Raw genomic sequence first — 24928 nt, 5'->3', positions numbered from 1 at the left:
GCACCAAGGAACTTTTGAGTTCTGGTCACTCCTGTGGATTAGCCGGAGGAGAAGAGGGTGCACGGGAATTTTTTCTCTCTTCCACGCTCCCAAACACTGCCCGCAGCCCACAGACTCTCATGCTCCCACTATCTCTGCCCCCTCCAGGTCTGACCCCAGTACTTTTCCTTTTCCCATATCCATCCCCAGGACAGACTCCAGCACTGTACCCCTTAACCCCATTCCCAAGGATGTATTCCAGCATTCTCCCCCTTCTCAGAACGTCCACAGCACGATTCCCTTCTCCCCCTTAGGAAAGACTCCCTAAAACTCCCCCCCCCCCCCCCCCCCCCCCCCCCCCCCTCCCGCCTTCAGGACTCCTTACCTGCTTTTTCCCAGGTCAGACCCAAGCACTCGTCCCTTCTTATAGTGGGCCCAGCCCACCAGTTTTTAACCCTCCCACCTCTGAAGTTGTGCCTGAGCTCAGGACGATTCTGCTACTGAAGCTGCTTCCTCCTTTTCAGGGCTGGTTTTAATCCCAGTGGATTAAATGGATTTAATTCCTGCCTTCCTGCCCAGCCCCCACGAACATTTCTCAGCTCCTCGCTCTCTCTCTCTCACACACGAACACTTACCCACACACAGGGCAGATACACTTTTCCCTCCCCCACCAATTATCTAACCCTCACCCCCTCCCCCACCATTCACCCTTTCCTCCCCATCTCCCTACTAGGGCCAGAAACATCCTAAGCCAGCCAGATACTGCAAACATTTGCAGAACTTGCAAGTGAGCTGTGCTACTTTCACGATGCACGAGGCCGTCCCACGAGTCTGAAAATACCTGCATGGTGCTGTCAGGATTAAATTGTCTTTGGCCACGGTGGCCCACTCGCCTTGGTCTCCCGCGGCCGGCAGGATGAGCTCAGTCAGTCTCTGCACCTCATTCTCCTCTTCTGTGGCCGGCGGCATGGGCTCCGTCAGCCGCTGTGTCTAGGTCTCCTCTTCTGGGCCTCTTAGTCCACGCGACTCACAGCGCGGCAGTGGCCCCGTCCTTTGCGCGGGTTTCCCTGGTAACAGGAAACACAGGCAGCAGGTGGGGGTGAGGTTTCCATAAAGCAGGGGTGGTGAACTCCGGACCTCAAGAGTCACAAAGAGGCCTGGTTTTCAGGATGTCCACAATCAATATGCAGGGGATAGTTTTGCATACAATGGCAGCAGTGCATGCAAGTCTACCCATGTAGATTCATAGCGAATTGCTTGGAAACCAGATCTGTTTGTGGCTCCTGAGGACCAGCATTGGTCACCCTCTGCCATGGGGCCTGTAAGCGTGCTCAGGTTCAGGGGCCCCCGTACTGAGATGGTTTTTTCTTTTTGTCTGCGATTTCTGCCACAATCGTAGACAGGGCTGACCCTGTTCCATCTTCTGGCCCACATGGCTAAGTGTCTTCAGGAGTAAATTTCTCAGTGGTGGCCATGGCCATCCCATATTGACACTACTGGCCACAGCGGCCTTCTAGTTTGTACTGGGTGGGCTGGCAGGGGCTGTACTTCTTATTGCAGTTGGAGGTGCTGGGGCTACCTTGGTAGGCAAACCCTAATTGCATCTCTAGAGGTGTAGTTAAATGTCTGCATTACCAGTTGGATTAGTGCAAATTGCCTGGCTAATACGATTTGCATTAGCACTTTGGGCTAGTGATGGGCTGATTTGCATGTGAAACGGTTCATTACTATTTTGCTTGCATTGGGCTGGATTTGTTTTGGAGGAATCGTAACACGTGACCCCCTTTAGCCAATGAGCCCCTCAGTGTGGTATAGCACACACAGTCTTCTGCTTTTCCAGCACAGCATTTTGTAAGCAGTATGAATATCAAGCTAAACCATGCGAAAAGCTAGAAGCTCCGGCAAAGACAGTGGTTCCGCATTGCTTGGAAAGCGAGCAGTCCCATTTGCAACTCTCCTGCATGGTTCTTTTACTACCCAACGAGTATGTAGATCAGCAAATACCATATACAAATCAAACAGCATTATGTAAATACGTGTCATGAATATAAGAAGTGCATGTCACAAGCCCTTTGCCTCTTTAGGGAAACTTGAAAAATTGCTAGCAGGTATCTTACTTAGCTTGCACAACAGTCATGATAGTGGATTGAATTAGTGTCTTCCTGAACCCTGGGCTTTGTAAGGCCTACAGATTTACAACATTTTGAAACCCATCGTAAGTGAACAGAGGGAGATTTGGGGAGCAAGATGACATTTTTGACAAGCATGCCACTTGGTTGACTGAACAAGTTGTATAGTCCTGATCGCTTCTGAAGTAGACGCCGTCAGAAGAGTAAATGGAAGGGTCCTCGTTGAAGTAGTTGTAGGGTCTCAAGTAGAAGCCAACCGCATTTCCTGCTGTCACCGTGTTGGGAATGTCTTCAGCGTGTGGAATATGGAGGAAGCCAATGGTTATCCAGGCCACCAAATCCTGGGAAGAAAGGCAATAAAATCCATAGCATCCTTACATTTAATTTTATTTTCTTATCCATACTCAACTAGGTACAGTAATTGGGATCCAGTTCATCATAGAACTGGATTATGTGCAGAGCAAAAAGGAACAATGTCCCAGGTTTTCAGTGGAGACTCACCAAGTGTCCCTCAGAGAGGACACTTAATCCACCTTTGCCTGCCTGAAAAATGGGGTCCTCCAAGGTTGGGTTGTTGGGATCCTGGGCAAGGACAGAGGCTTAGTCTTGATCACCTATAAGCACTTCGAACATTTTCAATTTCACTTTGCCCTACTTGTGAAATTGCAATTCAAATCATATCTTGTATCTTTAATTATTCTGTGGGAGAATTAGGTAAATAGTTGAATGTTAAAGGACACAGAGAGCCAGTTCCCTGTAGAAATTTCACCCCAAAATAAATTTTGTTAAAAAATTTTGGCACCCGGGAAATTGCTCGGTTTGCTGCTCCTAATGCCATCACTGCCAAAAGCTCATGTATATCATCTTAATTATTCATACATTGTTTCAATAAAGGGTACCACAACCCACAAAGATTCTGGTTTTATGAGCCATAAATGAATGAGGAGAGAGCACACAGAATAAATGGTTCTGGCCCAGCTTGATACAAGATTGTATTTATTTGTTAACAAAATATCCCCCCTCCCCCTGTTATTAAACCTTGGGAAGCCTGACTTTGATACGCCAACAAAACATTGTTTGTCCCCTGCAGTGAATGCCCTGCTTTTCAAGACAAAATCCTCATCCCAAATCGGGGACAGACTAAGCTGGCAAAATCTGTCAAGATCGATTTCTGAGTTTTGCCTCAGACTGGACATAAACATAAGAAGAGCCATGCTGGATCAGACCAAGGGTCCATCGGGCCCAGCATTCTGTCTCAGACAGCAGCCAGTGCAAGTCACTTGGATAAACCTGGCAGACACTAATAGGGTTTGATTCCTCTTATTCCTGGTGATGAATAACAAGAAATGGATCTCCCTAAGTTCACCTGGCTAATGCATCTATGCTCCAGGAACTTTTCCAAAACTTTTAAACCTAGCTATACTACTAGCCTTGACCATATCCTCTGGAAACAAATTCTCTTAACATAAGGCATTGGGGTAACCTGCATGGAGCAGCAGTCACTAACTTTACTAGAAGGCTTGAGGGTAACCTTCATGGAGCAGCAGTTACTACTTTTAGCAGAAACATGGAGGTAACCCGCACAGAGCGAAGTTCCTACCCTTAACAGAAACATGGAGGTAACCCGCACGGAGCGAAGTTCCTACCCTTAACAGAAACATGGAGGTAACCCGCACGGAGTGGCAGTTACTACCCTTAACAGAAACATGGAGGTAACCCGCACGGAGCGAAGTTCCTACCCTTAACAGAAACATGGAGGTAACCCGCACGGAGCGGCAGTTACTACCCTTAACAGAAACATGGAGGTAACCCGCACGGAGCGGCAGTTACTACCCTTAACAGAAACATGGAGGTAACCCGCACGGAGCGGCAGTTACTACCCTTAACAGAAATATGGAGGTAACCCGCACGGAGCGGCAGTTACTACCCTTAACAGAAACATGGAGGTAACCTGCATGGAGCGTCAGTTACCAGCATGAGCAACTTGCTGGGCGGACTAGATGGGTCATTTGTCTTTATTTGCCATCATTTACTATCAGGCCGATACAGTATAGTGAGCTCCGACAGAGCACACTGTTAGCCTGCTCTTAGACGCGCGTTTTCCCTTACCCCTTGTTCAGTAAGGGGAGGAAAACGCGCGTCCAACCCGCGGCACTTAATAGCGCCCTCAACATGCAAATGCATGTTGATGGCCCTATTAGGTATGCGCGCGGGATACAGAAAGTAAAATGTGCAGCCAAGCCGCACATTTTACTTTCAGAAATTAGCGCCGACCCAAAGGTAGGCGCTAATTTCTTCCGGCACCGGGAAAGTGCACAGAAAAGCAGTAAAAACTGCTTTTCTTCATGGCGATATTAAGTCGGAGGTCCCGAAGAGTAAAAAAAAGTTTAAAAAAAAAAAATTGGAATTCGGCCCGCGGCTGTCGGGCCGAAAACCGGACGCTCAATTTTGCCGGGGTCCAGTTTCCGAGCCCATGACTGTCAGCGGGCTCGAGAACCGACGCCAGCAAAATTGAGCGTCGGCTATCAAACCTGCTGACAGCCACCGCTCCGGGCTAAAAGGAGGCGCTATGGACGCGCTAGTGTCTCTAGTGCCTCCTTTTGCCCAATTCTACTGCACCACCTCATTTGAATACTGTATCGCGCACACCGGCGAGTGGCCGGTGCGCGCGCCAGGAGAGTGGGCGTTCGTCCACTCTCCCGCGTTTTTACTGAATCAGCCTGTATGTTACTATGTAATTGTGCATTGACTAAAACAAATACTTTCTTAAACTTGTTTTAAATCTGCCTCCTGTTAGTTTCATGGCATATCTCCTAGTCCTATTTGAAAGGGTAAATAACTGTTCCTTATTAACTTGTTCCATACCAAACCAAACATAAATATCTGAAGCCTGTATTATCCCCTCTCAAGCGTCTCTTCTCCAAGCTGAAGAGCCCTAACCTTCTTAGCCTTTCCATCCCCTTTGTCGTTTTTGTTACCCTCCTCTGCACTTTTTCTGGTTCTGCTTTGTCTTTTTGAGATGGGGCGATCAGAAGTGCACACAATGCTTGAGGTGTGGTTGCACGACGGATTTATACAGAGGCATTATGATATTCTTAGTTTTATTCTCCATTCCTTTCCGAAAAATCCCTAACATTCTATTTGCTTTTTGGACTGCCACCGCACAATGAGATGAGGAGTTCAATGTATTGTCTGCAACGGCTCCCGCATGCTGATTCCTACTGTGAAACCCAGCATTGTTTGCATGAGTTGTGTTTGGGTTTTTTTTTTTCCCCATGTTCTTCACTTTGCATTTGTCGCCATTAAATTTCAAGTAGATACCCGGTTCCCCAGTATCATAAGGTCTTCCTGCAATTCCTCACGGTCTGCTCATGTTTTAACTACTTTGAATAATTTTGAGTCATCTGCAGATCTGATCATCTCACTTAGTCCTCTCTTATCCAAATCATTAATGATAAGTTAAAAAAAAAAAAACAACCACTGGTCCCAGTATAGATATCTGGGGCACTCCACTATTTGCCTTTCTTCATTGAGAAAACTGACCATTTAGTCCTAATCTCTGTTTCCTATCTGTTAACCAAGTCACAGTAGACATTGCCTCCTACAGAATTCCATGACTTTTTAATTTCCTAAAGACTCTCTCATGAGGGACTTTCAAATAATCCAGAAACACTTTATCAACCAGCTCATCTTTACCTACATTTGTATTTACATCTCCAAAGAAATCTAATATAATAAGGCATGACTGGTAATTTTGTTCTTAATAACTTCCACCCCTTTACCCATCAGGCTCAATGCTGGATCACCCTTGGAACCCTTTTTAAAAGTTGGCATTTAATGATAGGTTACAGATTACTAGTAACAGGCCTGAAAATATATATTTGAGTTCCTTCAGAACTCTGACGTGAAAACTGTCAGGCCCTGGGGATTTGCTGCTATTTCATTTACTGATTTGCTCAAAGCCTCTCTTTCAAATTCAGTGATTAATTTATTAATTTATAAAATTTGTATCCTGTGCTATAGTCGAATCTAGGATTTCTTTAATTCCTCTGAATCATCAACTGCAAAGAATGGTCCTAGTGCCAGTATCTCCACAGAAAAGAGCAAAGTAAAGAATTCATTTCGGTTTTCTGTGATGACAGAGGCATTCAAACACTGCACGGAGCGGCAGTAGCCACAGAGGCATTCACGGAGCGGGATGCCAGTGGCCAGTAGTTGGTGTTCCACCTTCACGGAGCGGAAGGATGGAGGGCTGCTATCTCAAAAAATAAAAAAATAAAAACAGGGGTGGGTAAGAGTATGGGGCAGGGGTGTGGCCTGCTTGTTACAGCGGTTGCTACCCCCAATTGAGCTGGATGTTCACTTGGATGCAGATACGGCGCTGCTCTCTACATCGGTGGTGGGGTGGAGGGGAATTAGGGCTGGAGGGTACTGGAAGCCAATAGTAACAGGTGGGAGAGAAAAAAAAGGGGAAAAAATGGATAAAGTGCGTAGCTTGCTGGGCAGACTAGATGGGCCGTTTGGTCTTCTTCTGCCGTCATTTCTATGTTCCTATGTAAGTATCTATTTTATCCTGATCATCTCTTGGTCCAACTGACTCTTTCCCAGGCTTGGTTTAAAAATGTATCCGAAAACGTTTTTATTATTAGTTTTTGTCTCTTTGTCAAGTTTCTCCTGGCCTGCCTTATTTCACATCTAATAAATGAGTGCTCATGCGCTTTCCTAATGTCCACATTAGGTCCTACTTTCCATCTTTTAAAAGATACCTTTCTGGCTATAACAACCTCTTGCACAGCACCATTTAGTCATGCTGGCAGTCATTTGGTCTTCTTTCAAACTTTTTTTTAAACTTTTTATCTGGGCTTCCAAGATGGTATTAAACAGGCCTCATGCAGACTTTCAGCTCTCTCATCTGCTCCTTTTAGTTTCCTTTTAACTCATTTCCTCAGTTTATCACAATCTCCCTTTTGAAAGTTCACTGCTAACCCAGTAATTTTACTTACTAGCTAAAACCTGCTGAAATTCCCCATTCACTCTCCTCCTCCTCAGTCTGATGCCTGCACTCCTTTCCACTGTCCTCAGCACCACCCTGGTACTTACCTCCTTTCTATTCAGCCTGTACTCAGCTCATCCCCAGCACTCCCCTTTCCCTCTCTGTCCCATCCCTAGAATACTCTGATCCCCCTTCCCTAACCCAACAGCAGGACACTTCTGACCCCCTGCTCCAGCCCTATCCCAGCACTTCCTTGCTCAGCCTGTTTGTACCCTTGAGTACCCTCTGTAACCTGACCCCAACTCACTTCTCACCTCCTCTCCCATCCCCAGCCTGGACCCAGTACATTCTGACTCTCCACTCCCCAGCCCAACCAAATCACACGCTGAACCCCCAACCTGGGAACTCTTTGGATTTTCCAAGGAGACTCAGGGAATTTGCATCAATTGCTCAGTCTCTGGGGAAACACTATAAAGCTCCAAGCCTCTCTGTTTACTGCTCCAGCCACTCCCTCAGTAAGCCTACAGGAGGAGAGGAGCCATTCTGGAGCAGAAACTGCATAGGAGTTAAAACCGGAGAGGGGCCACAGTACACAAAGTGTAGTCTACATCTGTGATTCCAGGATTTCAGACTCACTCAGCTGTCAGGATGCACAAGTCAGGGGGTGGTGGGAGCAAAGAGAGTGCTGGGGTCAGGGAGAAAGGAAGGAGAAGAAAGCTGGGGGTCATCTCTGGAGGGGGAAAACGTGATGGTGGTAGGAGGGTGGGGGGAATAAAGAGAAAGTGTGGATTAGCAGGGAGTGGTGGTGGAAAAGAGAAAGCTGATGAGTATTATTCCTTTCCCCCACCCCCATCTAATGAACAGCAGTCTCAGGGTGACCTTCACAACTCCAACGTTCCCAGGTATGGCCACAGCCCAACACCAGCACTTCATTCTGTCTCCCCAGCCTGATCTTGGCACAACCTGCCCTCCTGCCCCTGCTCGATCCAGGGATTCCTTTCTCTTCTCTCCAGCCCAGCTCCAGCACAGCCTGACCCCCTGCCAGATCCCAGTGCCACTGCTCAACTGCCCAGTTTGACACCCCTGCCTAAACTAATCCCAGCACTCTGTGACATTACCCCTCCAACCTTCAGTGGTAGCTGAGCTGTTGGAATGCGCATGCATACCCCACCGACCGGCAACAGACAGACAACATCCGCCTAAGCCTATTATGTGTATAGATTATCCTTCCTCTGATGATTCTACCAAACTTGATTGCATTATGATCTCTATTGCTCAGAGACTCCACCAGCATTACCCCTTACACCATGTTCATGGTAGGGAGTACACTATACTTATGGAGAAGAGCTTGCCCCACACACACACATGTAGTTTTCAGCAAAAACTGGAAGCCATGATTCCCTCTGACCCATCTCAAGCACCAACCTGATTCCTAATGTCTTCATTATTAAGGAATTTGTTGAAGTTCACAGTTGGCATCCATGGGTCATTCTGATTGAATATGGAGCTGCTCTGAGGTTCCTCATCTTTATGTTTAGTGACCGCCAGCTTGTACCTAAAATCATGGAAAGCAATGCGTTGGTTACACATGGATATTGCCAACACCTGCATTACAGTAGCTTCCAAGAAATTACCAATGTTTACAATGCTGTTCTTTATTTCCAGGCTTCTTAGGACATCTTCTTAAGATAGTCTTGTCTCCCACCCATTTGACCTTTTGACGCCAATCTGGGGGTAGGCTGGGAATTTTAGTCCAGTTTTGGGCATCGCACATATGAATTGTTGCAGTGCTGTTGCTCCCATACGTACCCATCTCACTCCATTGTCCAGTCCTGGCATCCTAACTACTGTCAAAGGACACTCGGATCCCTCCTGAACTGAACTTAAATCTTCAGCGGAAATGGAATTAGGTTAGGAAGCATGCACTCCTATGCATCAGAAGATATTATGGAGGAGGGAGAATTTTCAGACTCTCCATTTTGGGGGCAAGGTCCATAAGTACTTTTTTTTTTTTGTTATCCACAAATTTTGCACCAAGTTTCAAAGTGCAACCACATGTGTACTTTCTTTTTGAAACTCGCCAGGAAACTTTGTAACTGAGTTTTATTTTGTCTTGGTAGATTTTGCAGGGAAAACAACATGCATGGACTTGAAAACACAATCAACACTTGTTATTTTCCGATCCCACCCCAAAGCATGCCCCTTGCCCTCCACCTCCCCCACCCCAAATGTGTTATTTATAAGGAGCTAAAAGCATGCACGTTGTGGAACACTGCCTGTAATTTTAGCCATGTTGAGGGATGGCAGTCATCAGATAGCCAGTTCATATGGGTAAATTATTATTTACAATATCCCAAAGTGCTGGTACACCTGGTACTTTCTTCAAATATTGAGGAATAGCTACTATCTCACAATAATTTTGTAGGACCACTGCTCATAGGGTCAAGGTATTTTTACCAGACTCTTTTTCATGGATTCCAAGCTGGGATCGTGTCTATAAAAATGGATGGATGCAGCTGTTGAATACATCATACTGGTTTTGATTGTCACGGAATAATATGAAAGTTTTTGTCCCCTGAAGCAGGACCTCAAGAGTGGGGGTCCGAAACGCGATCGTGTTGGGCCATGCAGATAAGTACTTTTGCTGAATTAATTGTTATCGGGATTGAGAAAAGTGACAGCTTATAGACTTTCAAATGTGACTTTTTTGGAGTTTCACCAGCGTGATATAAAGTTATAAAAAATCATTTAAAAATTCTTTGAAAAAAATATATAAAGTAAATTGGACCAGAAACCATGAAAAAGAGTCTGGTAAAAAATACCTTGACCCTATGAGCAGTGGTCCTACAAAATTATTGTGAGATAGTAGCTATTCCTCAATATTTGAAGAAAGTACCAGGTGTACCAGCACTTTGGGATATTGTTTACAATTTGGGTACCCGGAATACATAAGGTTTGTGAGAGCCAATATATTGTGTAAATTATTATTTACCCATGTTAAATGCCATTGAGAACTGTCCTCATTTGGCCTCTTACCTGTGAATTAAGACCCATTGCTGATGTAACCAGAATGAATTATGAACACGGCACTGTAACCATGTGAATTATCTTGTACAGGGCTATGCACATGGGTACTACATGATAATAATTATATTTCACTGAAAGCGATTGTTGATGTCAAAACTCGCAAATTATAAAGCCTTTCTGACATCGCACCTGTGGATCAGACACCATTGTTGATGTCACAGTTGTAATTTACAACTTTTAAAAACATTATACAGTGTGTGGAAACTCTTTCATTTGAACACAAATGGGTAGTGTAGGTCCAGTAGCCATATTAGGCCTAAAGAACAATGGGGCTGTGACACCTTCTCTATTGGACCAATGTAAGAATGATCCAAAGACGATGGAGTACACAAGTTTTCGAGACTACATTGGCAAAGAACTTTCCTTTTCATCCCAAATGCTCATGCATACCTTCATCTTCATCTTCAGAGAAGATAAGACCATTGCGGAAAGATTAAATGATTTCTTTGCTTCGGTGTTTACTAAAGAGTATGTTGGGGAGATACCCATTCCAGAGAAGGTTTTCATGGGTAATGATTCAGATGGACTGAATCAAATCACGGTGAACCTAGAAGATGTGGTAGGCCTGATTGATAAACTGAAGAGTAGTAAATCACCTGGACCGGATGGTATACACCCCAGGGTTCTGAAGGAACTAAAAAATGAAATTTCAGACCTATTAGTAAAAATTTGTAACCTATCATTAAGATCATCCATTGTACCTGAAGACTGGAGGATAGCTAATGTAACCCCAATATTTAAAAAGGGCTCCAGGGGCGGTCCGGGAAACTACAGACCGGTTAGCCTGACTTCAGTGCCAGGAAAAATAGTGGAAAGTGTTCTAAACATCAAAATCACAGAACATATAGAAAGACATGGTTTAATGGAACAAAGTCAGCATGGTTTTACCCAAGGCAAGTCTTGCTTCACAAATCTGCTTCACTTTTTTGAAGGAGTTAATAAACATGTAGATAAAGGTGAACCGGTAGATGTAGTGTACTTGGATTTTCAGAAGGCGTTTGATAAAGTTCCTCATGAGAGGCTTCTAGGAAAAGTAAAAAGTCATGGTGTAGGTGGCGATGTCCTTTCGTGGATTACAAACTGGCTAAAAGGAAACAAAGAGTAGGATTAAATGGACAATTTTCTCAGTGGAAGGGAGTGGGCAGTGGAGTGCCTCAGGGATCTGTATTGCGACCCTTACTTTTCAATATATTTATAAATGATCTGGAAAGAAATAATACGAGTGAGTTAATCAAATTTGCAGATGATACAAAATTGTTCAGAGTAGTTAAATCACAAGCAGATTGTGATAAATTGCAGGAAGACCTTGTGAGACTGGAAAATTGGGCATCGAAATGGCAGATTAAATTTAATGTGGATAAGTGCAAGGTGATGCATATAGGGAAAAATAACCCATGCCATAGTTACACAATGTTAGGTTCCATATTAGGTGCTACCACCCAAGAAAGAGATCTAGACGTCATAGTGGATAACACAATGAAATCGTCGGTTCAGTGTGCTGCGGCAGTCAAAAAAGCAAACAGAATGTTGGGAATTATTAGGAAGGGAATGGTGAATAAAACGGAAAATGTCAAAATGCTTCTGTATCGCTCCATGGTGAGACCACACCTTGAATACTGTGTACAATTCTGGTCGCCGCATCTCAAAAAAGATATAACTGCGATGGAGAAGGTACAGAGAAGGGCGACCAAAATGATAAGGGGAATGGAACAACTCCCCTATGAGGAAAGACTAAAGAGGTTAGGACTTTTCAGCTTGGAGAAGAGCCGGCTGAGGGGGGATATGATTGAGGTGTTTAAAATCATGAGAGGTCTAGAACGGGTAGATGTGAATCGGTTATTTAGTCTTTCAGATAATAGAAAGACTAGAGGGCACTCCATGAAGTTAGCATGTGGCACATTTAAAACTAATCGGAGAAAGTTCTTCTTCACTCAACGCACAATTAAACTCTGGAATTTGTTGCCAGAGGACATGGTTAGTGCAGTTAGTATAGCTGGGTTTAAAAAAGGATTGGATAAGTTCTTGGAGGAGAAGTCCATTACCTGCTATTAATTAAGTTGAGTTAGAAAATAGCCACTGCTATTACTAGCAACAGTAACATGGAATAGACTTAGTGTTTGGGTACTTGCCAGGTTCTTATGGCCTGGATTGGCCACTGTTGGAAACAGGATGCTGGGCTTGATGGACCCTTGGTCTGACCCAGTATGGCATGTTCTTAATCCTCATGCTGGTCCAATCAAAGGCATCACAGCTGAAATAAACATGAGGAGCATGCCCCTGATCTCTTTACCGAAGCCTCTTACCTGGCCCAGTTCATTGCATTCTCCACGGAACTTGCTTCTGGTAGATAGTCCCCAGCAAAGCTGACAATCTGAATTCGGTACGAGCGTTGGTGGCCCCATTTGTTTGTCCGGTTGCTCGCAAAGTGGACATATCTGGGCATGGCAGAGTGGAGCCGGAAGCTGGCCTGGTTTTCCGTCTCGAGGACCTGTCGTGTGAGCTTGGGTCTCTGGATCTGAACCGTCGGCTCCCAGGGAATATTCACAGGGCTAAAGCTCATGTCCTGCGTCATGAAATAATTTGTTTTTCCTGCAAGACAAAAGGCATATCATTCCTCTTAATTAAATAAAAAGCGCCATCTGGAATAAATGACACAATTTAAAAAGTGCTGTAATCTTAAAACAAGGTGGTTTTTATTTCAGTTTCCTTCTGAAGCTGAGCTGTATGTATTTCCTTGCAAAACTTGCAAATTTAAGGCTCACAAGAATGTCTGCGGTGAAAATCTACAGGTTCCACGGATTTCTTGGAGTTTTTGCTATAAATAAGAAGGGTAGGGAGGTTCTAGTGGAATTATGGGTAATCTGGCAGACTTTGCTGTGGATTTGTGCTGAAAGCTGCAGTGAATTACCCAGCAATCTGCAGAAAGTGGGTTAGTCTCTAAGCATTTTAGGAAAACTTTCTTTGCCAGAGAGGAAAAAGGGGGAGGATGGGAGGCATTCATTAAAAAATCTGTAGAGGCAAAACTGTTTTGCTTTTGTCACAGAGAAATTCTCTGACTGTAATGATTCCGCTCTGCCATCATAGCCCTGACACATAGGAAGTCTTGTTTGGTTCTGTCAAGTCACCAGCTATGTCACTAGGCCCGGGCTTGTGAGGCCCATGCACCAGCTCCAGTTCTATTTCACAGTGCCCTAAATCTATTTGGTCCGTTATCCAGGTCGATGCAATTGTCCAGCTACAGTGAGACCTTCTTTCTCTTCCCCCGGTATCAGCGATCCCAGACTCCCACCACCTACCCTCCACAGGTATGAAAGGAGATAAAGCCTGGAGGATCTGGGGCACCACATGGAAGAGGCCTGAGTCCCAATCTCCAGCAGAGTATTACAGAGCAGAGCATCCTTTGCCAGCTCCCCAAGAAAAGGAACCAGAGCAACTTCAGGCTGACGTTATCTTGCTTTATTTATCTCAGGCATGTCAGGTGCATTCAAGAATGACTCTCTTAAAGCAGCACTTTAGTTAAAAGTTGTCGAGGTGTTTCCCCAAAGGTTCACAGCTGTAAACTGCAGTATGATACACCTTGGGAAGAATAAAAGGTCTTTGTTAAATATATATATATTTCTGGATGGTGTAGCAGCAGCAGTGATATGTCCTAGATACCATTGCCTGACCCAATGCTTTCTTTGCACCCCTGCAGGCTCTGGGACAGCAGTAAAGGGTCCCCCTTTGAATGGAAAAGAATTCCAGGCATTACCCAATAGCCACACCTACTAACCAGCCCAAAGGGCTACCTGGGAGGGAGCTGCCAAGAATTGTCACGCTGGTGGTTGGGCTAGTTGATGGGAGGGGAATAAAGGGAAAATAAAAAAAAAAAAAAATAGGCAGCCAAAAACAGAGGCCTGTACCATCTCAGTTTCAAGCTCCTCCCCCCTCCATCCCTAACAATAATGGTAGTGGGTAGGGTCAAAGCAACTTTTGAATAAGCAAAAAGCTATTACTGACTCTGCAATTTGATGCTTGCTGCTATATTCTAGGAACTCCTTGCCTCCTCAATGGTGTGCCATCCATTACTACTCTGACTTATCCTACAAGAACTCCCTGTCTGCCCTGGGCTGACCCGGTGGCTCCGAGGGTGTGCTATGCAGTGCACTGCTGCGGGGAAGGTCTCTCTCTCAGTCCCCAAGTTAGATCTTCTGGGTCGAAGCAGCGTTCACAGCTGCTTAAAGGCGATACCGAGTGGCTGGTTTAGAGCCCCATGATTGCAAGGGCTTCAGAAGGAGCTAATCGTTCACAGCACCCTGGTCCAGGACCATCACAGCAACGGCCTTCCATGCTATGTTGGGGGAACATATAATAGGGGATAAATTCCCAGGTAGTTGTGAATGAAGGCTCATGGTGCTGGATCCCAGCCCTTGTTTATGTGAGGTTATAAAGGAGCAGGAGGAAACTCCTGGGTGAAAAAAAATGTCTGCGTGCTGTGATAGCTTTAGGATTGGGTGAGCAAAATGACTTCTTATTACTTATTTCAAGAGGGGGGAGGGTATGACATGTTGCTGTTCAAAGCTATCCACTAACATGGAGCACTTCTAGTATTAGGTAGTGGTTGCCTCTCTTGAGAGAGCCATTTCCTGCCTTCTTAGGGTGATGACAAGACTCAGCCTGTGTGTGGTAGGAGCTTATAGTAAAAGCTGCGAAAACCCTGGAGACTGAGGACATTTGTCTTTCCTGTGAGACCCAGAAGGAACAGGGTCATGCCCAAGGTCTTGGATAGGACAGAAAGGTGTATGGACCTACCTCCAACGTCTAAGTCCACCTTGTAGTTGATAAAATGGGTGTGCATTGTTCCTAAAGTATGTTCCCCAACTTTGGAGCCATAATCTAGCCCATCCGCAAACAAAAAGGAGGAACTTATGTATCCTGTGGCATGTACTTTGGTTTCAATTGCTCCATTTTGGTAGAATATAAAATCCCACACATAGTCATAGTTTATGAGGGTTGAAATGGCCCTAATGACGAGGACGGTGTTTGCAAGCCCTCCGTAGTACATAGAATGCAAGTTGGAATAATGACGCCGTAAAGGGACTCCTGAGTTCTGTTCAAAGATGCAGATTGCGTTTTTAATTGTTTCTTGAGAGCCAGATTCAATGAAATGGTGGGTATCTACATAGGTAGCTAGGTAGGGACAGTCCACACCCCTGACCAGCTCGTGTGAAAATCTTCCAATGCCAAAACTCCCATCAATGTATCTCGTTATCATCCCGCCAGGAGCATTTGAGCCATAGATTGCAATGGCTTCCTGGATACTCAGTTCATAAAGAATCCTCTCTCCCTGAAATCGAACATCAAACAAGCGCAATCCTGTGTTGACATTTTTCCCAAAAGCAAAGCTCCAGGACTGGAAAAGCACTTGGTTGTTTTTGACACTGTAGCGTGGTCCATTTGGTTCATTTTGGAAGGGAATGTCTGCCGAGGAGGCGGCCTTGGGGTTCATTGACGCAATGTCCTCGTCAGGGTGGATTTTGCTCATTTTTAGCACATCCACTCTGCCCACCTTGTACTGCTCTTCCAGATGCGCCATGTCTGTGTAGTACATGCCATTGTAAAATACCTGGCTCACGTTCCACTTGGAGACATCTAAGCTCTCATGGTTCACCAAGACTTCCAGACCAACAGGGTGCAGGTAGAAGCCGCTGCCAGTCACGTTCTGGAACAAGACAAACCAGGTGCTGCGGTCTCCAGACCGGAATCCTCTGGGGACTGTTGTAAGGGCAGCAAAATTAGTCCCATCATAACCAAACACATTTTTAAGAAAAGTCGGTGCTTTTGCAAATTCTTTTTTGTAAATCAAAGAGTACATTTCTGCATATTCATTACCAATCACTGGTCTACGGTAATAAGGGAGTTTGTTTTTGTACTTTTGCAAAGTAATGTCCTTGTGGTACATTGGCTTAGGGAGAGGACTGACGACAAACTCTGTGATGTTTGGATCTGGTTGGTTGCCAAAGAAAACCACAGCCAATGCCTCCCTTTTGGGCTTGGGTTTTCCATTGTCCAAATAGTCCAGCACCTCTTGCTTTCTGGGAAACTGCACATCTATATAATAGATGCAATTGTCGGAAGGGTTTGCAACATCAGCATCCACTAAGTATACCCCAAGTTCCTTCTTAAGGTAGTTCACCACCTGGGAGAACTCGTCTGGAGTCAGGTCAGAGAAGACTAAGCTCTGGTCATTGTGCTGACCCTGCTTTTCCTGCTGCTCATGGCGTCCCGAAGATCTACACTGGTTTGATTTGACTGCTCCGGATAGCAGAACACAAACTAGGACTAAAATAGTGGCCAATGCCAAGGCTAGAAGCACAAGGACTGTTTTCAAATTCATCTTTAATTCAACCGCAGTACTGAAACCAAAGAAAAGAGTTGAAATGGCCCAGCTCCTGCTGTGGATTTCAAAGAAGGTTTTAGGTTCTTGTGCAGCCTATAGTATAAGTGGTTACAGTCCTACAGGAAATGAAAAGGGGAGGAGGGAGAGAATGGGGATTGGACAGCAAAGACACATCTGCATTTTGCCGAAACCCAATGGAAGGATTGTTGCTCCTTAGAGGCTTTCCACATTGCTGGAGAGTATTTCTAGAAAGGATTGTTGAGTACTGGAAGCAAGCACGACACTTTCCTTGCGAAGAACTTGTCAAGACAAGTTGCAGACCAGGGCGAGGAGCCTCCCCTTGCCCATACAGAGTAAGCTCCTGGAGCCTGCTTGTCATTTCCTGGAGCTTCCATCCAACATTCCGCTGGGAACTCGCCGAGGTTCGCAAGAAGGAATGTGCAGCAGCTCCAGGGAAATAAACATTGCTGATGGACAGAAGTGCTTGCCAAGCTCTGTAACCTAATCTGCCTCCGACTTGTCCCCCATGAAAATTGAATGGTTCCTACTACCCCTCTGGACAGACTTCTATTTATTTATGTTTTTCTTGGTTGTAGTTCCATTTGATTTCTTGAAACTGTTTTGTTACCGCTGGGTGTGCCCTGGGGAGGGGGGGGGGGGGGGGGGGGGGGGGAGGAAGGGAGGAAGGGCTCTTTCTGAAAAGTTTTGCAACAATTTCTGAAACTTTTATATCCGAGACAAGAAATGTATTACATTAGCCTAATAAAGAGTCATCACACCTTAGAATAGTGTTTGTTACCATTTATTTCCATGCATTCAATTGGACTAAGAGCAACCGCATCACTTTACCCAGGGTTACTGAAGAATGTAGTAAAAGGGAAACGGGAGACCTCTTGCTATCAGAGACGGTGGAGGTGCCCTCCTTCATCCTCCTCTGTGCAATTCCATCCCCCACCCCCAGAGTGTGACCTAGGCATCTCTCAGTAATCGCAATGCCCTTGACAGGTGAGCCCTGCAAGGCAGGAGGCACGTGGGGCCCATCCCTGACATTTTGATGATTTTTACCTGGAAGCTGTTGCATTCGGGTCACCCTGACATTGACAAGAATTAGCAGGAATTAGGGGGAGGGTTACACATGCAAATGTTTTCTCCTACCACCCCCCCCCCCCCACATGACTTAGACTGGTATTAATTAGGAGGGAGAGGGGGAGGGAGATGAAGTGTTTGTGCCCAGCTCATCAGTGTTGAATAACGGTGGGTTAAAGTGCACACCAACTCCCCTAAAGCACTACAAAATAAAACATTTAAGCTTTATTACACATAATATCCAAATTAGAAGAACAAAAAGCACATTCAAATTAGTCCACAATCTGGGGGCAGATATAAGAAATATAGGAAGCCCCTTAAAAGAAAAAAAAATAAGAAAAATGCCAATAGCCTGCTAATCTTTACCCCTTTCATAATTGCTGAGTTATAGGACTTACTAAGGGTGATGAAACATTCACCACCCTTTTATGGGAGTTAAGCCACAATTTTAGTTGTTCTGGGATCAAGAAAATATACATATTACCATTATATTTGATAATACATCTGCCCGGGTATCTTAGTTGGTAATTAGCTCCCAGTGCTCTCGTTTCCTGTCTGAGAGACAGGAAAGCTTTTCTACGATCTTGTGTGGCCTTTGCCAGATCGGGAAAGATCTGGACAAATTGGCTCATAAACTGGGCCCCCATATTCTGGAAATACTTCCTCATAATTAACCCCACATCATTTTCATAGATAAAGAAAATCAACAATGTAGCTCTCTCCACAATCTCAGTATTAGAGGATTCCAAAAATTCTGTCAAATTCCCCATATCAAATTGATTATTTCTATTGTCCCTCGAGCGAGAGTAAGGCAAAAAATACACCTTATTTAAGGCAGGTATTTCTTCAGAGGAAATATGTAATATCTCGCTCATATATTTTCTGAGAGTTACTCTAGGCATCTCTCCTATGATCTTTGGGAAATTTAACAGTCTTAGATTCAGTTTCCTAAATCGATTTTCCATCAGCTCAGTCTTTCTATTAAGAATAGTGCAGTCCTGAGTCACACTTGACTGTATTTTTTGTATATCTTTGAGCTGACTCTCAATAGCTTGTATCTTATTTCCATGCTCATTCATTTTGCTATTGTGGTCCAGAGTCACACTGTCAATTCTTGTAGATAATTGTGAAATTTGCATCGTACATGTCTGCAGGGCCTCGTTTTGCTGGGCCATTAACTCCCATATTGCGTCCAAAGTCACTATAGGCGGTTTGGACGGCTTCAGAATTACTGGTCAGCTCTCTCGCTCTGAAGACGTTAGCTCTACCTTTGTATCCATTATAGGAACAATCTTACCGCCTTCCTGCTGATCTATCTGCACACCTCCAGCCGCACCTCGATCTGAATCGCCTCCATTCCCTGATGTTCCAGCTATTGCTTCCTGCAACGCCGCTGTTCCCTCCATGGTGTCCTCAGTGGTCTGTGATCCCGAGGCACCCAACACAGCTTCCGGCGGTATGAGGGACGATATTGCCTGCGGACTTCTCAGCATCGGAGGGCTGAGTGAAAGTTCCCCCAACGGAATGGCAGCTTCCTCTCCAGTCTCACCAACGGGGATCAGCTTCTCCTCTTTTGGGTAAAGTCGCACGGTTTCAGTGATTGTACGCTGTCCCAGTGGAAGTGAGGGAGTTGAGGGAAAAACCCTCACTTTGCCTTTTCGTTTTGGAGGCATAATTCGATCCCAGGAAAACTTTCAATGAAGAAACCGCTGGGACTCCCGAAGCGTGCAGCTAGCAGGCGGCCATCTTGAAAACTCCGCCGCCCGGTAGCAAACAAGACTATGGGAAGTGGATTTATAGTAAAGAAATGATTAGGATTTGAAAGCAGCTTCAAAAAGGGGAGTTTTTAAACTGAATTTGAATATAGCCAGAGAGGGAGCACAATGCAGCAACTCAAGAAGTCTATTCCAGACATGTGGAAAATGTGGAGTTAGGAGTTCAGAGTGGAGGAGAAGGGCACAGATAAGAGTGACTTGCTCAAGGACTTCCCCACTCCCAACTCAGATTGGGAACTTAGATGTGGGAGGTAGGTTAATTAGAGGGCAGGAGTGGGAGTGTGCAGACAAACTTTCTCTGCCCCCCCCCCCCCCCCCAGACGCACGTGCTCTCTCTTCCCCCAACCTGATACCATCCCCCCTTCCTGCCTCCAGGCCCAACCTTCTCACCTGCTCATCTGCTTCCTGGGCACAGTCTCTTCCTCTTTCTGGCTTGTGCAGGCAGATGGAGAACCTTCTCCTCCTTCTGGCCCATGTGGGAACTTTCTGATGTTTCTCCAGAGACTCTGCAATCTATGCAAATTCCTGTTCCCAGGTATATGGAAATGCACACAAGCTTCCCCCCTACCCACCCACCACAAAGCTTCAAGCTTGTTCCTGCTGCTGCCTTCCAGTGCCTCTTACTCACCCTCATCTCGCCCTCTGTGCCCAGCCACTCCTTCTGCCACCAGCACCCCTCCTCTTTCTCCTACTCTCCATGTAGTGCACAATCAGATGTTTACTCTGTAGATACAGAGCTCCATGCAGTTTAAACAGATGATCTTCCCGTCTGTGCTTGTGTGCTCACGTCCTCACAGACTGATTCAAAAGGTCGGCATGACAGCCCCCTGGCTTGACTCCCAGGGCGACCACTCTTCTTGCTCAACCACTGTCACAGCCCTGGTAGGGTAGATGTTGGCCAGCCCCTAAGAGCTATTCCAGTGGTAGGGTAGGGGTTTGGGTGAGTGGAGCTGACTGCTATGAAATGAAAAAAAAAATGTTCTTTTTGTTTGTTTCGTTTTCACAACATAACAAAACATGAAATGTCATTGACATTTCTTATTCTCTTTTAAAAGAAAGCAAATCCCTAATGTGCATTTACATGTACTGTGTTAGGAGGCAGGACTGATGGCCCAGGCAGTCTCATAAGGTTGACAGCCCACAGCTCGGAGGTGTGAGCTACCAGTATCTGGACATGGGGATCCTCATCAGCTCTGCTACACTCACTCGGGAACATTCTTTGCTTTCACAAAATAATTCACATCAAGGGTTTCCTGGGAGCCCCCTCCAGGAGCACAGCCCTGCTACAATCTTTCTGAAAGTAAATGCACAATGGAAACAGATCCCATTAGGATTAAACCAGGGGCAGTGGAATGCCTTTTTGGGTTGGGTGGGACCAACCTAGCTCCACCCCTAGCTCTCACTGCGGATTTCAATTAATGCTATTCTCTCTTACATACGTTCTTCACATAAATCATAGAGTGTTATTATTCATTCCCAGACCAACCAAGGAAATGCTTGATGCCAGAAATCCAGAAATAGTGGGAAAGGAGAAAAATAACAAAATCCAGCGTTACTAATAGAAATGTCAGTACTGAGCAACAATTCTGTACTATGCATGGAGAGAGAGAGAGAGGATCATCACGTGCCAGCAGATGCAACCAGGAGTGGTACAAATTCATAAATTAGTGGATAATTATGTTGAATCAAGCGTAGAGTAGAATGTGAGCTTCGATGCAAAATATAAAAGATATTACAGGACAGAACAGAAAAGAGTTTAAATCAGATACAAGTATTACGGAGGGGCATCAAAGTACTAGTTCACATGTGTCGGGCAGTGGGAAGGTGAGTAAGGATGGGTACGTGCTACAAAAGGGGGGTGATCAGAAGAATGTTGCATAATAGCTTAGGCTGGTTTGAGCAGGAGGTGCGGTATATGGCTAGTGGAGAGCAAAACAGTCACCCAGATCTGTTGCCTGCTAATCTTTCACCATACAAGCTTCAAAAAGAAGCCTAGTGGCACAATGCAAGTATTCAGAGCACTGGCAGATCATCCCCACGTACCCTGGCTTAAGAGTGAGGTTCATTCTTGTCACTGTATGTGCAAGGCAAACCCAATATAAATCCTGTACCTCCGGTTCTTTAAAACTATACTCTGTATCCATAGGAACCCCACCAGACACATGAAAACCTACTGTACACCTCCAAAAAGGAGGCAGAGCAGGACATTTCCCCATGCTAAAAAAATATTCAAATTCTGGGGTCATCTAACCTAGTAACAGAAAGACAGACTCCCTCCATTACCAGGCACACTGTGAAATAATATAGGAAATCCTACAAATACATAAATAACCACTCAGCACATATGTAGCAAACCTGCCATACTACAGCAGCACTAACTCACAGGACTCCAAAAGCAGCAACCCTACCTATGCAAAGGAGCAGTGCAACTTTTACACTGGGCCCTAGAACACTAATATGCCTCCTGTTGGCACAACACAGTGAACAAGATTGCTACCGATCCCTGCATACTTGCAGAATATCTCAGCTCAATCGCATTTGCAGAACACAAACAGACTCTCACCAAATACAGAATAGTTGACTACAAATTTAAAACCCCAAGCAGCTCAGACTCTGTATGCAGTGCACAACTGAAAAACTGAATTCCTCTCTTTCCCTTGTGCACAGCAGCTTTCCTCTTGCCCCATACCCTAGTGTCTCTCTCTCTCACCCTGCTCCCTCCTACCAGAGGACTGAGGATGGAGAGAGAACTGGGGGGAGAGAGAGAGAAAGGCAGTGGGGAGGGCAGAGGGCAGCTGGGAGAAGAGGGAGAGTTGTTCCGACCCCTACTCTAGTCCTGCTCCCTCTCACATCCCCATCCCCAGTCCTGCATGTTTCTTTCTCTCTCTCTCTCTCTCACACACACACACACACACACACACCCCCTCAGTCATTCCTCCCAACCAACTAGCCTTATCCCAGCCTTAGCCAGCCTCCAGCCCTGTATCCCCCCCCCCCTTCCCTCTTCAGCCAGCCTTCAGCCAGACCCCTCTCCTTCCCTAGTCAGCCTCCACCCTCCAGCTTCAGACCCCTCCCTCCATCCTTGCTCTTCCCCTCACCCCAACCAGCCTCCAGCTTGGCCCTCCCCCCCCCCCCCCCCCGGCATTCTAGGACAGCCTTTTCTTCCCTCCAACCTTGGACCCTTTCCCCTCCTCTCTCCCCAGCCAGTCTTCAGCCACCCTGACATTCCCCCCCCCCCCCTGCCTACATTGTGCTGCTCTTTGCATTCTTGTGCTGATCTGCATGACTTGCGAGATCAACGCAAGAATGCAGTCTCTCATGGTGGCGGGAATGTGGGGAGGAAAAGTTGAACGAACCATGGCCCACCCTTTTCCAGTGCCTATGCATCAATTATTTCTCTTGGAACAGTATCAAGTGTTCTCCTTCCAAAATTCAAACGAACTATGCTCCCTCCTGTCCACTTACAAGTCTCTCGTTCAGCAACTCTTGCCCCCAACTCAGGAAATACATCGGCTGATTTATTGAACCAAATGGGAGACAAATGCCGCTAAATCTGACCCAGATGCTCTAAGTTTGATGGATTCATCTTTAGAAGCAGAGGAAACATCTGGAATTCCCAATACACTAAAGACAAACTTCTGTAAAACATTTTCCCATTTTAAATTCCTTTATTAAGTAAAGTTGGTTACAATTTCAGAAAAACAGGAGAGCATAAAACTAATTTAAGAGTGGATTAAACTATCTTTCCCCACAAAGTTAAAGAATGGTCTCTATACCTGCATCACATCCCGATATTTGTCTCTAACATATATTTGTCTTTAACATGTAACCCCTAGGCTTATAGTCCCGGATAAAGGCCCCAGTAACCACATCTCAAACGCAGTCTCTTAAAGGTAGGTCTTCCCAAGCTATGGTGTAATCTGAGCAGGAATAATTCCCTGAGAGGGGGGAGAAACATTCTCTTCTAGGCCTCTGTGCATTGCATTTACTCAAATCCCAATTTAAAGCCAAATATAAACAGCATTGACAATCACAGCAACAGTAATCACCCTGGAGGTCCATAGAGGTCCATCGAAATGCTTCCAGTGTAACTTTTACTGATGAAAGATGAAATTGATGAAAAAACTCTTTACAGCTTTAATTGTCTTGAAACTTTATGTGTTAGAAATGTGAGTCTGTAAGTAGATCTGTGATGATCTCTCTCTCCATTCTAATTGATATTAGTAGATCACTTCAAATGCCAATGAATAATTTTAAAGTCTCTTCTGGTCAATCAATCAATCAGGACAGTTTGTCAGCTCCCTCCCAATTGACAGGAGATAGCTCTTATTATTCAATTTAGTCAAAACCCAGGCAGAAAAAGCCCAGTCAATCCTGTCCCTCCTTCTTCCTTCTCTTTACTCAGGATACTTGATGCCTCTTCTCCTTGAATTTCCTGGAGATGATAAGGAACCTAATAATAGATCCAAACAATCTCCTCCTCTCTCTCTCTCCTTCCTCCAGAAATGGTTGAAAACGCCGCGCCCCCCCCCCCCCCCCCCCCTTCAGAACTACTCACAGTCCTCCTGTGTCTTCTGGATAAGAAACTCCACTCCTTTGGTTTACATACACTGGCCTTCTTCCTTTCTCTGATAAAGTCTTGTCACCTCACTTTATCTCTTTGCTTATCTTTTCTTGTGCTCCTGCTTTTGCCATCCTGATTTCTTTCTTCATATCTTTCAGCTTTGCCAAATATTCTCTTTTTGAGATCCTCCTTTGAATGCTAATCCTTTGGCCGTTGTTTTTTCAGCCATCTCTTTGGAGAACCATATTGGTTTCCTTTCTTCTTGCTTTCATTTATCTTCCTTATAATAAAGGCAACAAAATCTTTATGTAACTCCTTTTAGTTTAGACCACTGCTCCTCCACTTCACCTGTATCCTCCCATCCTGTCAGTTCCTCTTCCCTGCACCATCGTCTCATCCACACATTGAAACTTTGGAGCTCTGCCTGCCTCTGGGGCCCTGCACGTGGAACAGGGAGCATTTCAGAGAATGCTACCCTGGAGGTTCTGGATTTCAGCTTCTTACCTAAAATCCTAAATTTGGCTTCCAGAACCTCTCTCCCACATTTTCCTATGTCATTGGTGCCCACATGTACCATGACAGCCGGCTCTTCCCCAGCACTGTCTATAATCCTATCTAGGTGACGCGTGAGGTCTGCCACCTTCGCACCAGGCAGGCAAGTTACCAGGCGGTCCTCAAGTCCACCAGTGCTGTCTACATTCCTAATAATCGAATCACCAACTATGATGGCTGGCCTAACCCTTCCCCCCTGGGCAGTAGCCCTGGGAGATTGTCCTCAGTGTGAGAGGACAATACATCACCTGGAGAGCAGGTCCTTGCTACAGGATCACTTCCTGCTACACCAGGGTGATGTTCTCCTACTGGGAGACCTTTTTGATCCAAGGCAGCACTGGGGCTGCCAGAATGGATTTGGGACTTGGCTACTTATGTCCCTGA

At 45.4% G+C, this 24928-nt stretch overlaps 1 protein-coding gene across 3 annotated transcripts; it reads right to left on the bottom strand.

Moving 5' to 3' along the window:
- Nucleotides 1-690: 690 nt before the first annotated feature.
- LOC115074415 (membrane primary amine oxidase-like) lies at nucleotides 691-20224 on the bottom strand. Of its 3 annotated transcripts, none has more exons than XM_029573834.1 (4): nucleotides 20057-20224; nucleotides 12492-12777; nucleotides 8527-8656; nucleotides 691-2449 (listed from the first exon to the last, which is right to left on the bottom strand). In XM_029573834.1, exons 2-4 carry the CDS (start codon nucleotides 12758-12760, stop codon nucleotides 2165-2167), a joined length of 684 nt encoding a protein of 227 aa, XP_029429694.1. In that variant the 5' UTR covers nucleotides 12761-12777; nucleotides 20057-20224; the 3' UTR covers nucleotides 691-2164. The 3 variants fall into 3 exon arrangements, with proteins under 3 accessions (XP_029429694.1, XP_029429693.1, XP_029429692.1); XM_029573833.1 differs by lacking the exon at nucleotides 20057-20224 and adding an exon at nucleotides 19819-19982; XM_029573832.1 differs by lacking the exon at nucleotides 20057-20224 and adding an exon at nucleotides 14980-17099.
- Nucleotides 20225-24928: the final 4704 nt, after the last annotated feature.

The sequence above is a fragment of the Rhinatrema bivittatum genome, chromosome 12 (genome assembly GCF_901001135.1).
Source record: "Rhinatrema bivittatum chromosome 12, aRhiBiv1.1, whole genome shotgun sequence".
Taxonomy (NCBI): domain Eukaryota; kingdom Metazoa; phylum Chordata; class Amphibia; order Gymnophiona; family Rhinatrematidae; genus Rhinatrema; species Rhinatrema bivittatum.
Note: the sequence above shows the minus strand (reverse complement) of the source record. Positions and strands in the feature narration are given on the sequence as shown.